A 14,409-nucleotide genomic window follows, 5' to 3' on the forward strand; every position below is an offset into this window, starting at 1 on the left:
CCTATATTTTGCGCGATCTTTATTTTTGTTGTGTATTTATTTAAAGACTAAAGTTCAATTTCAGTCCCTTACATTTGTTCTAAATTCTTTTTGGTCTTATATATTAAGTTTTTGATCTTTTGATCTCTAATATACTATCTCTGTCCCTGAAAATTTGATATAGTTTACTATTTTGGTCCGTTCCTGAAAATTTGATACACTTCACTTTTAGCATTTTTGGTAGTGGACCTCATATTCCACTAACTCATTCATATTCACATTTTATTATAAAACTAATACTTTAAAAGTAGGACCCACATCCCACCAACTTTTTCAACTCACGTTCCATTACATTTCTTAAAACCCATGTCGGGTCAAAGTGTAGCAAATTTTGGGAGATGGAGGTAGTATTATTTTGGTCCAAAATAATCATTTTATGTTAAAATTAACAGCCAAAATGTTTGATCAATTTAATAACTTAATTATAATCTAGTACTAAAGTCCAATTTTAGTCCCGTACATTTTCCATAAAATTCTTTTCGGGTCCCATACATTAAGTTTGTGACCTTGTTTGGGACCAAAATGTACCAAAACAATATGTTAGGGACCAAAATGTCACAAATTTAATATATGAGACCAAAAAGAATTTTAGGACAAATGTAAGAGACTAAAATTGGACTTTAATCTTATTTAAAAGCAAAATAAAGAATGATTAAAAAAAACTAAAATTCGAACAATGCAATGTTTGAAATAGTTAACTCAAATAACAATAAAATTAAGGGCAATCACAAATTTTAGTTATAAAAATCAATAATTCTGGAACATTTTTTAAACATCTTGGTTGTGTTGTATAACAACATAATATAGTTTTGCTATTTTTATTTGTCCATGAATTAGTAAACTATTTTTGTTAGTATTGATTTTTTATAACCAAAATTTATCTTTACTTTTGAGTTAAATATTATTCCATTTCATACTTTGTTTTTCTGATTTTATTTTGTAACCATTAGTATACTTTTGTTGTGTTTTTAATAAATATATACAATAATGAAGACAAGAAAAAAGAAGAAAAAAGGTCAATTAAAACAGTGCAGTTTTTATATCAAAACACCATAACGGCCACAAATAACCTTTTTCCAATCGTTACATTGCTTAATTGAAAATGTATTTTTTCAATAAACGGGCATTAGACAACATGCAATGTAGATGTTAAAATTTAGTAAATGAATATAAAAATAATTTAAAAATCCTGTGCATAGCATGCATGCGTGTTACACTAGTTATAGTTACATTTTCACCGGAAACAAGGGATATTGATCCTCGACATAATCGAAAATAATCTAAATTGACCAAATCAATATAAATTCTATCATAATCTAAATCTTAAAATCAACAAACATGAGTACAATGACAGAGAAAATATTTTTTGAGCAAGAATCCATGAATTTAGAAATAAAAAATCAAATTTAATTTTTAAATTCAAAATTAAATAAATATTAATGTGTTGCCATATGTTGGTCACTCATTAGTTGAAAATTTCACATGTTTTTGCATGCATATGCGCAGAAAAGAGCGTGCTTAAGGCAGCAACACCGCCGTACTTAGGGCTAAGCTATGTGCGCTTTGGGCAACCACGCACATGTACATTCTCTGACAATACTACAATCAATTTTTTTATTTTTTTTATGTTAATTATGATGTCCAATGATAAAAGAATATTAATAAAGGATATAAGTACTACTCCTATTATTTTAGATATACTATATTTTTTGGTAGGAGTATTTAGTTATATGGATGAAATAATATAAAATTGAGAAATTTTCCAAACAGCAATAGTGACCACAAAAAATGCGAGAATCGAAACGGTAAAAAGGAAAAAGTGTGGTGTGGTCCGTCAAAAAACCCTTTACCCGCTGGAAGAGTTGAATGATTCCATCACGGTTGTAGCAAATCCAACGGCTACCAAGTCTGGAACGCGAAGCCATGCACTATATATTCTCCCAACTTGTACCATTCTTAATCGTAAAACCCCAATTTTGTTCTTCACCTCTCTGTAAACCGTAAGATCTAGCGTTACAACGCCATGGCCGGAAAAGGAGAGGGTCCAGCTATCGGGATCGATCTCGGCACCACGTACTCGTGCGTCGGCGTCTGGCAGCACGACCGCGTAGAGATCATCGCCAATGACCAGGGAAACAGGACCACGCCGTCTTACGTCGGTTTCACTGACACCGAGCGCCTAATTGGTGATGCAGCTAAGAATCAGGTCGCCATGAACCCTACTAACACCGTTTTCGGTAAGAATGTTTAACGTCTAGCTTTGCCGTGATACTCTTTATGGTAAAATGATGCGTTTCTTTTATTGCTGCTATAAATTCATATTTACACTCCAAATCCGCATCTGATTGTGTTATTCTGGTTATATATTCCAGATTTGGTGTAGGTGTCATGTTGAACTTGTCTTGTTATTCAAGTCAGGGATCTGTATTTTTGTTTTAGAGATGTGAGATGAGATTTCATTTGAATCTTAATCTGATATATAAACTACTTTCATTCCAATTTTAGGTTTAGGAGATCAATTTGATTAGTTATTAATGTTCTTTTGTTTGAGTCCAAGGCAATAAGTGCATGTTAGTATTATTGTTAATCGATGTCTTAGCATTATTATTTCTAACTCGTAAAATTCAATATATGTTCACTTTATTGCAAATTCAGATTTCACGTAATATATCATTGTTTTGCTTCGTACTCTAAGTGTCATGATCATATCAGTGTTTTTATGTGCTAGTGTTTGCTTTCCTTTTTCCTCTCTTTTTATTAGGTTCTGAGTTTCTTTTTCATGAATAAAATGTACAGAAATATGCTCAATAATCTAACTATGTAATGCCCTTCCAAACATAGCTATATGTGCTTGTAATGTGGGCCATCTTTTATGTTTCCAACTACTGAAAACAACAATCGTATGTATGGTGTCTGTCTTCCACATGTTGGGAATTATATCTAAAATTGTGTTTTCATTCAGATGCTAAGAGGTTGATTGGAAGGAGATTCAGTGACGCCTCAGTGCAGAGTGATATTAAGCTGTGGCCTTTTAGAGTCATTCCCGGACCTGCTGAGAAACCTATGATTATAGTTAGCTACAAGGGTGAGGACAAGCAATTTTCTGCTGAAGAGATCTCTTCCATGGTTTTGATGAAGATGAAGGAGATTGCTGAGGCATATCTTGGATCTACAGTGAAGAATGCGGTGGTCACTGTCCCAGCTTACTTCAATGATTCTCAGCGTCAAGCTACCAAGGATGCTGGTGTAATTTCTGGCCTTAATGTGATGCGTATTATCAATGAGCCTACAGCAGCAGCAATTGCCTATGGTCTTGACAAGAAGGCAACAAGTGTTGGCGAAAAAAATGTCTTGATTTTCGATCTTGGTGGTGGAACTTTTGATGTTTCTCTTCTGACCATCGAGGAAGGTATTTTTGAGGTGAAGGCCACTGCTGGTGACACTCACCTAGGAGGTGAGGATTTCGACAATAGAATGGTTAACCATTTTGTTCAGGAATTTAAGAGGAAGCACAAGAAAGACATCAATGGTAACCCCAGGGCATTGAGGCGATTGAGAACTGCCTGTGAGAGAGCAAAGAGGACTCTCTCATCCACTGCTCAGACCACCATCGAGATCGACTCTCTCTATGAGGGTGTTGATTTTTACTCCACCATCACCCGTGCCAGATTTGAGGAGCTAAACATGGACTTGTTCAGGAAGTGCATGGAACCAGTGGAGAAGTGTTTGAGGGATGCCAAGATGGACAAGAGCACTGTTCATGATGCTGTTCTTGTTGGTGGCTCCACTAGAATTCCAAAGGTTCAGCAACTTTTGCAAGATTTCTTCAATGGGAAGGAACTCTGCAAGAGTATAAACCCTGATGAGGCTGTAGCATATGGTGCTGCTGTCCAAGCAGCTATTTTGAGTGGTGAGGGTAATGAGAAGGTCCAGGATCTTTTGCTTCTTGATGTTACTCCTCTATCTCTTGGTTTGGAAACAGCTGGTGGTGTCATGACTGTGTTGATTCAAAGGAACACCACGATTCCCACCAAGAAGGAGCAGGTTTTCTCTACTTACTCGGACAACCAGCCTGGTGTCCTAATCCAGGTATACGAAGGGGAGAGAACGAGGACCAGAGACAACAACTTGCTTGGGAAATTTGAGCTCTCAGGAATTCCTCCTGCTCCAAGAGGTGTTCCTCAGATCACAGTGTGCTTTGACATAGACGCCAACGGAATATTGAACGTCTCTGCTGAAGACAAGACTACAGGGCAGAAGAACAAGATCACTATTACCAACGACAAGGGCAGGCTGTCAAAGGAGGAAATCGAGAAAATGGTCCAGGAGGCAGAGAAGTACAAGTCCGAGGATGAAGAGCACAAGAAGAAGGTGGAGTCGAAGAATGCATTGGAGAACTATGCATACAACATGAGAAACACTGTCAAGGATGAGAAGATTGCCTCGAAGCTGTCTGCAGCAGACAAGAAGAAAATAGAGGATGCTATTGAGTCGAGCATCCAGTGGCTAGATGGTAACCAGCTTGCTGATTCAGATGAATTCGAAGACAAGATGAAGGAACTGGAGAGCATCTGCAATCCGATCATTGCCAAGATGTACCAGGGAGCAGGTGGTGAGGCTGCCATGGATGAGGATGCTCCTCCTGCTCCCAGTGGAGAAAATGGAGCTGGTCCCAAGATCGAGGAGGTCGACTAAACTCCTTACTTGGCTCTCTCTCTAGCTTTTACTATGATGCCTTGGGGATTATAATGATACTATATTTTCATTTTTCTAGTATTTCAAATATTTCCTTCTATTGCATATGTTTTGCCTGAAATTTCTTCCTAAGTAGCATTACTGATGCTGTTTTAAGAACTCCATTTATTGATTTTTGAATGAAGATCTACTGTTGGTCACATGAAATGTTATTATTATAATTCTGGGAGACTACTCCACAAACTTGGAAGGGTGTTATTACATCATGAAACAGTTAGTCCACAAACTTGAATAATACAAGAAAGTGGCAATTATTGTTGATAAGTGGATGGTTCTCCAACTAATGGCGGTTTATATAGGTGGGCCATCAGCAATACGAGCAATACAATATCTATCCACCATCCATGTCAAATTTCAATGGCATTAGTTAAGACTTAAAGTTGACATTTTCAGCTATTAATTGTATTTGTATATTTTCTTCCAGTTGCCGCCTCCCCTGAAAAGTATATTTTCTTATCATCGCCTCGCCTTCCCTAGGATGGATCGAAAAGATAACGTCAACTTAATTAAAATTATTATTAAGTATCAGTATTATTTTTTTCAAAGCTCACACACAAGCTGTCTAATTAAAATGGCCTCTATATTAAGTTGTCCTTTAATGAAACCATAAGCCAAATACAAAGCGAGCTACGTTATCTTATCCAAAAAAAATCTTTTATGGTCATGATAAATCTCAAGACCTATCATGCTTCAAATCACAAAGCAAACGATCTAAGATAAAATATTACTAACACAGTTGAGAAACTGTTGCAAATTGTATCCAATGGAATATATGAAGACAACAACACGAACACCATTGTTGAATTAGAAACATACAAATTGAAACTAAGAAATTACAGTATTATTCAAGTAGAGATAATTAGATAACAGGACACAATGGGAAGTGCAAATCTCTAATAGTACAAATACAACTTACAAGACAAAAGCAGGTGTTGCCTTTGAGAAGATGTGACCAATGAGGCCGCAAACACAGCTCGGAAAGATTTTTATGTTTCATACATTACAATAGTCATGGAGAGGTCGGAGACATACATGAACTTCGTGTTCCTCTGGCCCCTCTCGGAGTTTAGGCACCAGTATCTCGAGCACTGTACCTGGTCCATCGTAATATGCTTCTATCTTAGCATCTTCAGGAATGCGGGTGGAGAGTGGAATCTCTCGAACAAATTCACCTGGTGGGCAGTGCTCCGAGGAAACATCTGTAAGCTTGAATGTCCTGTTGTGTCTCGTAATAAATGGAGTACGAGATGTACTTGTACAAGACACCTTGATGATCCCATGAGTGAGAGTGTTCCTCCAAGAAACTTTCACCCTCTGGAGATCTACAAATGGCAAGCTGATTAAAATAAGATAGCCTCCTTCGTCCTCGTATGTCGTCTTGGCAGCCGTGACGGGGCCATAAACATTCCTCAGCACCCCACTAAATCTATTCAACCACTGCGGCTCATTAGGGTGAACTTCCAAGTCAGGAATTTTACTGGGAGAGTTCACTGCAACATAACAGTCATCATTGTTCGTGTGTGGGAAGAAATCCCTCTTTCTTTTGTTACAGACAGGTGAAGCGTCCACGGTCTCCCCATTGACGTGGCTAGCCAGCTGAGCGGATAGGTTTAGAACAGAGCCATTTAGCAGCTTCTTCGACTGGGGGTGTGGATTGGCCTTGACCGGAGCAAGCGTTCTTTCAAGTTCGAATTCAGTGTTTGGGAGGTTTCTCCACGTACCATAGTCACTGGCCTCGAGGGGAATGGTGAAGTTCAGTTCCCTTCCAGTTAGATCTTTCCATCTCTTCCGATCATTTTCATCAAGAATCTTGAGTGTGGGGGACGGGACAACCTCAACACCATGGACACACTGTGGATTTGAGAGCCCCCTATAGTGTTTCCGCTGCATTCTATGAGAGCGGACAAATCCTCTATCCACGCAAAATGGAAAGGGGCGCTCTCCTTGGCGAGAATGGCCATTCATGTAACTCCTGAGCTGCATTTTACCCAGAGCATTCTCGGGCCTTTCCTTGAAAACCCACATGTACATATTCTCCATATCATGCTGAACCATGAAAGTATCGAGCTGTAGATCAGATTTATCGAATCCAGAAATACCATTACCATCGAGTACTACTTTGGCCTTTGATTTCTCGTTCAGCACAGGCTTGAAGTAAAAGCTGAAGAAGAACCACGCACCCCAGATGCTATCTGCCCTTTTCGCAATCTTCCTCCCTACTTTGGCCACGTTCAAGAAAGTCTCCGTCTCATACATCTGACTACCAAGTCCAACATCAAGAATGTCACACTGTTCCGGGTTCCAATGCAGCGGAGGCGGGCTTCTCTCAGCAAGAGGTAGATTGATGTCGGGTGGGCGGGTTAAGATGATCTGACGGCTCATCTCAAGGTCTAACTCTCCGTGAGCAGACAAGGCACTTGAATCCATGGACAAGAGGGTGGAAGGATGATGATTCTCCATTGACAGAGTTGTGAGAAGAGCATCCCCCATTGCAGAACCTCTCTTCTGCTGAGGGAATATTTCAAGTAATGATTCAACCCTAGAACTACTTTGTCCCAGCTACAAACTACCATCACCCATCTCCATCCAAACCCTTTAATTGCACATTTGAAACACAGCTCCCCCAAAACCCAATCTCATGAAACTATACCCTAAACCCAAATTCCCCCAAAAGACTAACAAGGATAAAAAGTGAAAGAAAATCAACAAACCCTCAAAAGCAAACAAGATCTTGATCATAAACTAGATTACAAGAAGCAAAACTAAGCTAGATGAAAAAAGACCATATCCAATCCCAAACCATGAATCTCCTTGAACCCTCCAATAATATGCAGGAGACATTGCAGCACACAAATCAAGTCCAAGATTCTACCAATCAGAAACATCCAAAAAAGAAAAGATACACTGAAAAATCTGTTCTTGCATCTTGTTCTTTGTTAAATATGAAAATAAAAGCACACCCCACACCACACCCCTTTTCATATACAAATACATGATTAACACAATTATTGGCTGAAGATGAAATGAATATTACCAATCTATGAAACCGAGGCCCAAGAAAAGCACCAAATCAGAGGGGATCTTGGAAGAATACCTTTTGGGATAAGCTTCCACAACCAAGAATCCACAGAAAAATGGGCACTTTGAACAATCTATAGACTTGAGGATCCTCATATCGTTGTTCTAGTTTCTAATACACAATCTATGAAAACCCAGCAGAAAAGGCACAATCTTTAACAGACCCCTCAAGTTTGTAACTCTGTTGAAATTATCAGCACACATAGAGTATGGGTAAATGCATTTGTGTGAGGTGTTGTGTGTGGGAATAGTGAGACATGATGAGTGAGAAAGGGAAAACGCGTGGAGATGTTTGCTAATAAGAGATGGGTAATGAACTAGGAAACTTGGAAAATGAGTTCGATATTTATAGAGAGAGAGGCGTTGAGTGAAAGCTGAATAATACTTTCTGCATTCACAATAAATAATCTTAATTGAATTTTTGGTTTATTGTACTCGTTTAAGAGTTATTTTTGCGATTACATCATAATTCATATCAATACTAATTTAAATAAAAGATTTAGCTCGAAATGCACCAAAGATAAAATAATACTACTACGGCCCTTATTTAGTTATTTTGAATTGGCATTTGCACGTTGCTTTTGGTGCTTAGACTTGAGCGAAGGTTAATTAATACACATTTACCCCAGTATGATTTGGAGGCTTTCCTCTTCTTCCTTTTTTTATAGTAATAAATCTTATCCCTAGATATACTTATTATACAACTATTGGACGATTAGTTTTTTTATATATCAATGTCAGCGTGTATTTAGATTTTGGACCGGAGCAAAAGAAGAAAAATAAATTAACAATGTCTTCATCATAGGCATGAGCTGGATTAAAAAATTTGATTTTTTTAGATGAGATTTTTTGTGACATCCTTAAATTTTTCTTACTTATTTTATATCGAAAATGTTTTTAGTCACACCATCCATTTTTTAGTACGTGCAAATTTCTACCATCATTGATATTCAACTCAATCAATGGTCAATTTTTGATCAAGAAGTTATTGGGTAGGCATTTTATTTGTCCAACTTATAAAACAAAGAGACAAAATATGGAGTATTTGATAATTCCAAATCCACTAGAACATAAAAATAGTGTTTTAGAAGAAAAACGTGTAGCAAACGTAATAAAATGAAAATAAGTGTAAATATCAATATCACTTTAATATGATAATGATGTTAAAGTGATAACTCATCAATTTAATGTAGAAAAAATGGCGACAAGGATGTGGGTGTGTTAACTATGTCTTTGTGGTAACATTTAAATATTAATATACAAATATCAATACAAAGACATAGTTAACATATTAATTGTGTTAAAATTTTTTATATATCGAATTGACGAGTTATCAAAACTATCACATTAAGTTAATTATCATTTGATCACACCCCTATATATTTGTGTATATATTGATACAATCTTGATAATGGGGCTGATAATTATGAGAGGAACTACCTAATACGAACATGTGATAGGTTAGTTTGTTTATAAATGTAGTAATGCATCTAATTAGATTAATATTTAGCATTGACAATATGTATGGCCAATGTAATTAGTGGAATTAGTTTAAGGAATGAAAGAAGTGTTCAAGGAATTTTCATTGGAGGGGTGAGAATATAATAGCCATAAAACTCAGTATATTTTTAATATTTAATTTTGTCAATATACCAACTTATGTACTTATATTGATACAATTCCATAAATTTACTGTATGACACAAGATTTGCAATAATGCTCGACAAATGCAAAATACTACTACTAAATGTGATTGAAATATTTGTATAAAAAGATGATGTTTGGGTGACAAGGAAAAACTTATTGCAAGATTTGTTAGGTTGAAATAATAGTAATAATAATTGTAACTCTAATTCAATCAAAAATTATTAGGGGATTGAAATTCTTGTCATGTGTTAACCTACGATTGGCCCACCTGGAAGGAAACTCTTCGCAATATACGAAGGCAGAAACTTCTGCGCAATTGTTCACACATAATTGAAATCAAATTGAATAGTATTAAATAATACTACTATTATAACATTGATTACTTATCATTTATCAATAATTACCATTGTAAAATTACAATTACAATTCTTTAATTAAACATTAAAATTAATTTTTAGTTGAAATAGTGAATTTTGTATAGTATTGTCTCTGTCTCATGTTACTCGCACTTTTAATTTTAGATCATAAATTCGGGATTGATTACTTTAATATAATAAAGTTAGTATTTTAAATGCAATGAGATATTACCTAATAAGTGAATTCTTAATTAATTTTAACATATTAATTAAATAATCTAATTCTTATTTAAATAGAAATAGTATAAATAGTTTGGAACGAATCAAAATAAAAAAAGTACGATTAACATGAGATATACGAAGTGGAGTACAAAAGAATACTCCCTGTATTTGAATAATCGATTATATGTCCTCCATGAACGCATATAAATAAGTAATTAAAGTATTAAACAACTGTATGGTCGAAAACAAAAGAAAGAAATTGAAGAAATTAAACGATAAACTATGTATATGATATACTATCTTACAAACAGATAAGTACACAAATCTAATCAAAATAAAGGAAACCAATATTTATTTTATTACTATCTTGACTAAAATATCTCAGAAATGAAAAAAAAAAAAAAAAATTCAATCATTCGATATTTTCTCATCATTGTGACGACGCTTAAGTAAAATCGAACTGCAATATTTTTACTAGCAATAATAATTGATAGCCAAGTACTGTACGCCTCTATCATGTATCACTGGTTAATTTTTGGCCTCTAGCAATTGTCTTTCCACCAACAATATCAATTGAGATTGAAATAGATAATCCCATTTCTTTATCAAATAAAAAGTTAATTGGAGTTTTACATGTTGTGCTGCTTATTGATTGGCTTATCAACATTTGCTTTTTGATTAAGTATCAACTTATATACGCTTTTCGATTAAGTGCGATCCTGCTTTGAAAGAAAACAACAATTACGTACCATTAATTTATTGAGGGTAGTTCCGACCCAAACTAATTCAATTTTTAATTTTTGTTTTTAAAATGAAAACAATAACCATTATTCTTTTAATATAATTAATTTTTTGCAAAAATTAAGTATAATAGTTCATAATTAACAATAGTAATTTTATTCACGATAACACTATTTTATATCCATAACAATAATCATTTACACATGTTTTCATAAAATGTGTTGTACATTGAGTTCAAGGAAAATTCGAATCTAGTTCAGACCGATTAGGATCGAGCCAAGTTTGGATAGACCAACCGTGCGGCTGTGTAGGTCTCGTGTTGATGGGTGTTTGTCTTAATTATTTCACCTATCATTGAGGAAACCCTCAACTATAACAAAAGTGATTTCTAATAGATCTCAAGTCACTTATGATCTTGGACACCCTCCGTCCGTGTTTAAATGTCTGATTTTTTTTCTAGGCGAGTTTTAAAAAATGCAAAGAAAAGTGGATAAAAAAGTTAATAAAATACGAATACTACTTTTATATATTCTTTTTGTTCCCGTAAATTAATCTCATTTGTGGACAACACATGTTATAATATATGATTGGGCCAAGTTTCACTCCATTTGCTTCCAGTATCATCCTTAATTTCCACATCTTCCGTGGGGTGACTGATCTTTCTGGATCATGTTAGCAAAATAAAAGGATATTAGTCCATTTCTTGATTAAAACAAAATGATTGTGTATAATTCAACAACTTAGAAAATGATACAGCAGCAGTGCCGGTTCCCACGAACTCTCCGAAGCCGAGGCAGAGATTCCGACACCTCAATCGTCTTCCAGCCGCTGTCGCCCAATTGGGCAAAAGGCCGCGATGCGGATGGCTAAGGGAAGTGCCAATAGGTCCCAAGAGATCCAATCGGAAGCTCCTTCCCTGGTCACTCCCGAGCTCAGCAATCTCGCCGAACTGCAGATGACGCAGGTCATGCTCGAAACAATGGACAAGTGGCATGCAACGACGGATCCCTTGTACAAGCTGATGTTGAAGGATGAGATCGACACTCTGAGGAGACAGTTGAGGCTGCCACCCCTGCCCACTGATGGCGCCGCCACCGGCGACGGGGACGACAAGTCTGGTGACGGGGAATGAGACGGGGGGCGCATTTGTCGAAGCTTGGGGTTGTTTTTTTTTGTTGGTTAAGTTTGTTTTTTATAAAAAAAATATAATCATGTACTTTTTTTTAAAAAATAAAGTGGTTGCATTTTCTTCGTATTCGATACGAAATTTTAATTCCGTAAATTGTTTAATTTGGTGAATTTATGAATTTTTTTTATTGCGGAAAGTCCTTGGGGATGTCCGCCACTGTGCAGTGGGATGTCCTTATGACGTGGCAGTGCTGTAGGAGGTCCTTATGACGTGGCAGGAGGTATTTTTGGAAAGTCTGTCGGGAAGGGCGACTGGACATTCGCACCACTGCGGATGCTCTTATATAGGGGTGGGTCGATACGATATATCGTATCGAAAACGTTGTATCGTGAATCGTATCGAAAATATCGATATGAAAGAATTTCATATCGTTATCGTATCGAAAGTTTCGATATATCGAACTTTCGATATAAATTTTTTTTCATATCGTTATCGTATTGATATTTCGATATATCGTACCGAAATTCGATATATCGTTAAATATCGATATATATCGAAAATAAAATATCGATATATATCGTATTTTCGATATAAAACGATATATCGCGATATAAGGAAATTCATATCGTTATCGTATCGAAAACTTACGATACGATATCGTACCGTATCGAAAATTACGATATATCGAAAATTCGATAATTTTCGATATTTTTCAATATGATACGAGCGATATATCATTTTTTCGGTATTTTTTTCCAGCCCCCTACTCTTATATAATGAGATCCAAACCCAAATAAAAGCATCTGACCTTACCTGATCGTATGTATAGTGCAAGGATTTCGGAGGAAGATTACATAAGCATCGTCTATTCAATTAAATTTGCAGCAATCGAGAAAAAAACAATTCCAAAACTTTTGAGTTCAAAATAGACATGTCAGCAGGTTAAGGAGTATTATGCAAAATTTGTAATCCTCTAGTTTATAAGTAATTGCTGCATTAAGACTTGGGAGTATTGTCTCACCTAACAAGTATACACCTAAAAGATCAAAGTCATAGATTCATTTCTTTATGATCTCTATATTGATTACAAATATAAAAATACGCCTCTTGAAAAAAAAGGATATAAAAATACGCGGCATTAGAGCACTTTCTCACTTTTCCCCTGAAGAGAGGCCAAAAGGCTAATAAATATGGTAAACTAGTAAATAAAAGTGCAATCTTATTAGGATTAACACCAAAGCTTCGTAATAATTCTCTTACTAAAAATAATTATTGTCATTAGAGACACATATTCTTTTATAACGTCATTGATTAAGCTGCCATTATGGAGTCTAATGGTCTAAGGAATGATTCAATATATATAGATTAGGAATAATTAAATACTCCTATAGATTATTTTATTTTCCACCTGCTTAATATAGGCTAATGTGTCTTCACTCATGAGATGAAGCGCGTCTTCTATAAATTATTCTCGACCACAATATATACGAAATTTGGGCCCCTCAGATATAACACAGTAATTTCTTTTATATATAGAGCAGGTCTTTGATGGTAGACTAAATTTAACTGAATCAATAATATAATTGGATTGAAATTGAAAAATAACCGATCCAACATTATACGGGATTATTGGGCCAGTTTGATAAGGGATTAGTCCAATTGATTTGAAAAAAATCCAACTCCTTATGGCATGATGGAATGAAATGAGGGTGGAATGGAATAGAGGTTGAAATGGAATGAAGGTTGGAATGAAATGTCAATTTCCTTGGATTTTCTTTGCATTTTCATCCATTCACTCATTCATTCCATCACACCAAGCAAATGAATAGCATGGAAGTAGAAATCACATTCCATTCCACCATTACATTTCATCATACTAAAAAGGCCCTTAGAGATTCACTTTGAAGAGTTTGAAGGAGAGTGTTGACAATTAAAATTAAAAATAACATTCAATATCTCACGTTAGTGTAAAGAGACTAGTGAACCACTATATAAGTCTATAGGTCTCTCCTCCTAGATTTTAGGATGAAACTCTACATATTTCTATCAATATTGCTACACAAAAATGATATGAATTGAGAACATCGATACACCTTTCCATTATCGATGAATACCAACACCATTTTTCTTTTTTCCAAAATATCACTCCGATTGAGTTACTGTATTCGTTACTACTCCATAATTTAAGAAGTCTTACTAGACTTGTATGACCATGTAGATATGTATTACTTCCTCTGTCCATGAATATGAGTCCTGTTTTTCCATTTTAGTCCGTCCGTGAACAAAAGTCCCGATTCACTTTTACTATAAATGGTAAGAGCATCCACAGTAACCGGCGAGCGACCGGCTAGCCGATACCCGGCGCTAGCCGGTTCGCTCGCCGAACTATTGCAATTGGCGAGCGCGGAATCAGCGAGAATTTCGGCGAGCGCTCGCCGATTC

General features: G+C 35.8%; 2 protein-coding genes across 2 annotated transcripts; one reads left to right on the forward strand and one right to left on the reverse strand.

Annotated features, from left to right (window-relative positions):
* The first annotated feature begins 1,909 nt into the window (after positions 1 to 1,909).
* Positions 1,910 to 4,934, forward strand: LOC125221579 (Heat shock protein 70 (Hsp 70) family protein). The gene is made up of 2 exons (XM_048123722.2): positions 1,910 to 2,276; positions 3,002 to 4,934. Exons 1-2 carry the CDS (start codon positions 2,063 to 2,065, stop codon positions 4,732 to 4,734), a joined length of 1,947 nt encoding a protein of 648 aa, XP_047979679.1. The 5' UTR covers positions 1,910 to 2,062; the 3' UTR covers positions 4,735 to 4,934.
* A 679-nt stretch (positions 4,935 to 5,613) lies between these two features.
* Positions 5,614 to 8,198, reverse strand: LOC125221950 (uncharacterized). The gene has a single exon (XM_048124300.2). It carries the CDS (start codon positions 7,282 to 7,284, stop codon positions 5,788 to 5,790), a length of 1,497 nt encoding a protein of 498 aa, XP_047980257.1. The 5' UTR covers positions 7,285 to 8,198; the 3' UTR covers positions 5,614 to 5,787.
* Between the last annotated feature and the right edge of the window lie 6,211 nt (positions 8,199 to 14,409).

This window comes from Salvia hispanica, chromosome 1 (genome assembly GCF_029641045.1).
Source record: "Salvia hispanica isolate PSC_SH4W2 chromosome 1, Shi_PSC_v1, whole genome shotgun sequence".
Classification (NCBI taxonomy): Eukaryota; Viridiplantae; Streptophyta; class Magnoliopsida; order Lamiales; family Lamiaceae; genus Salvia; species Salvia hispanica.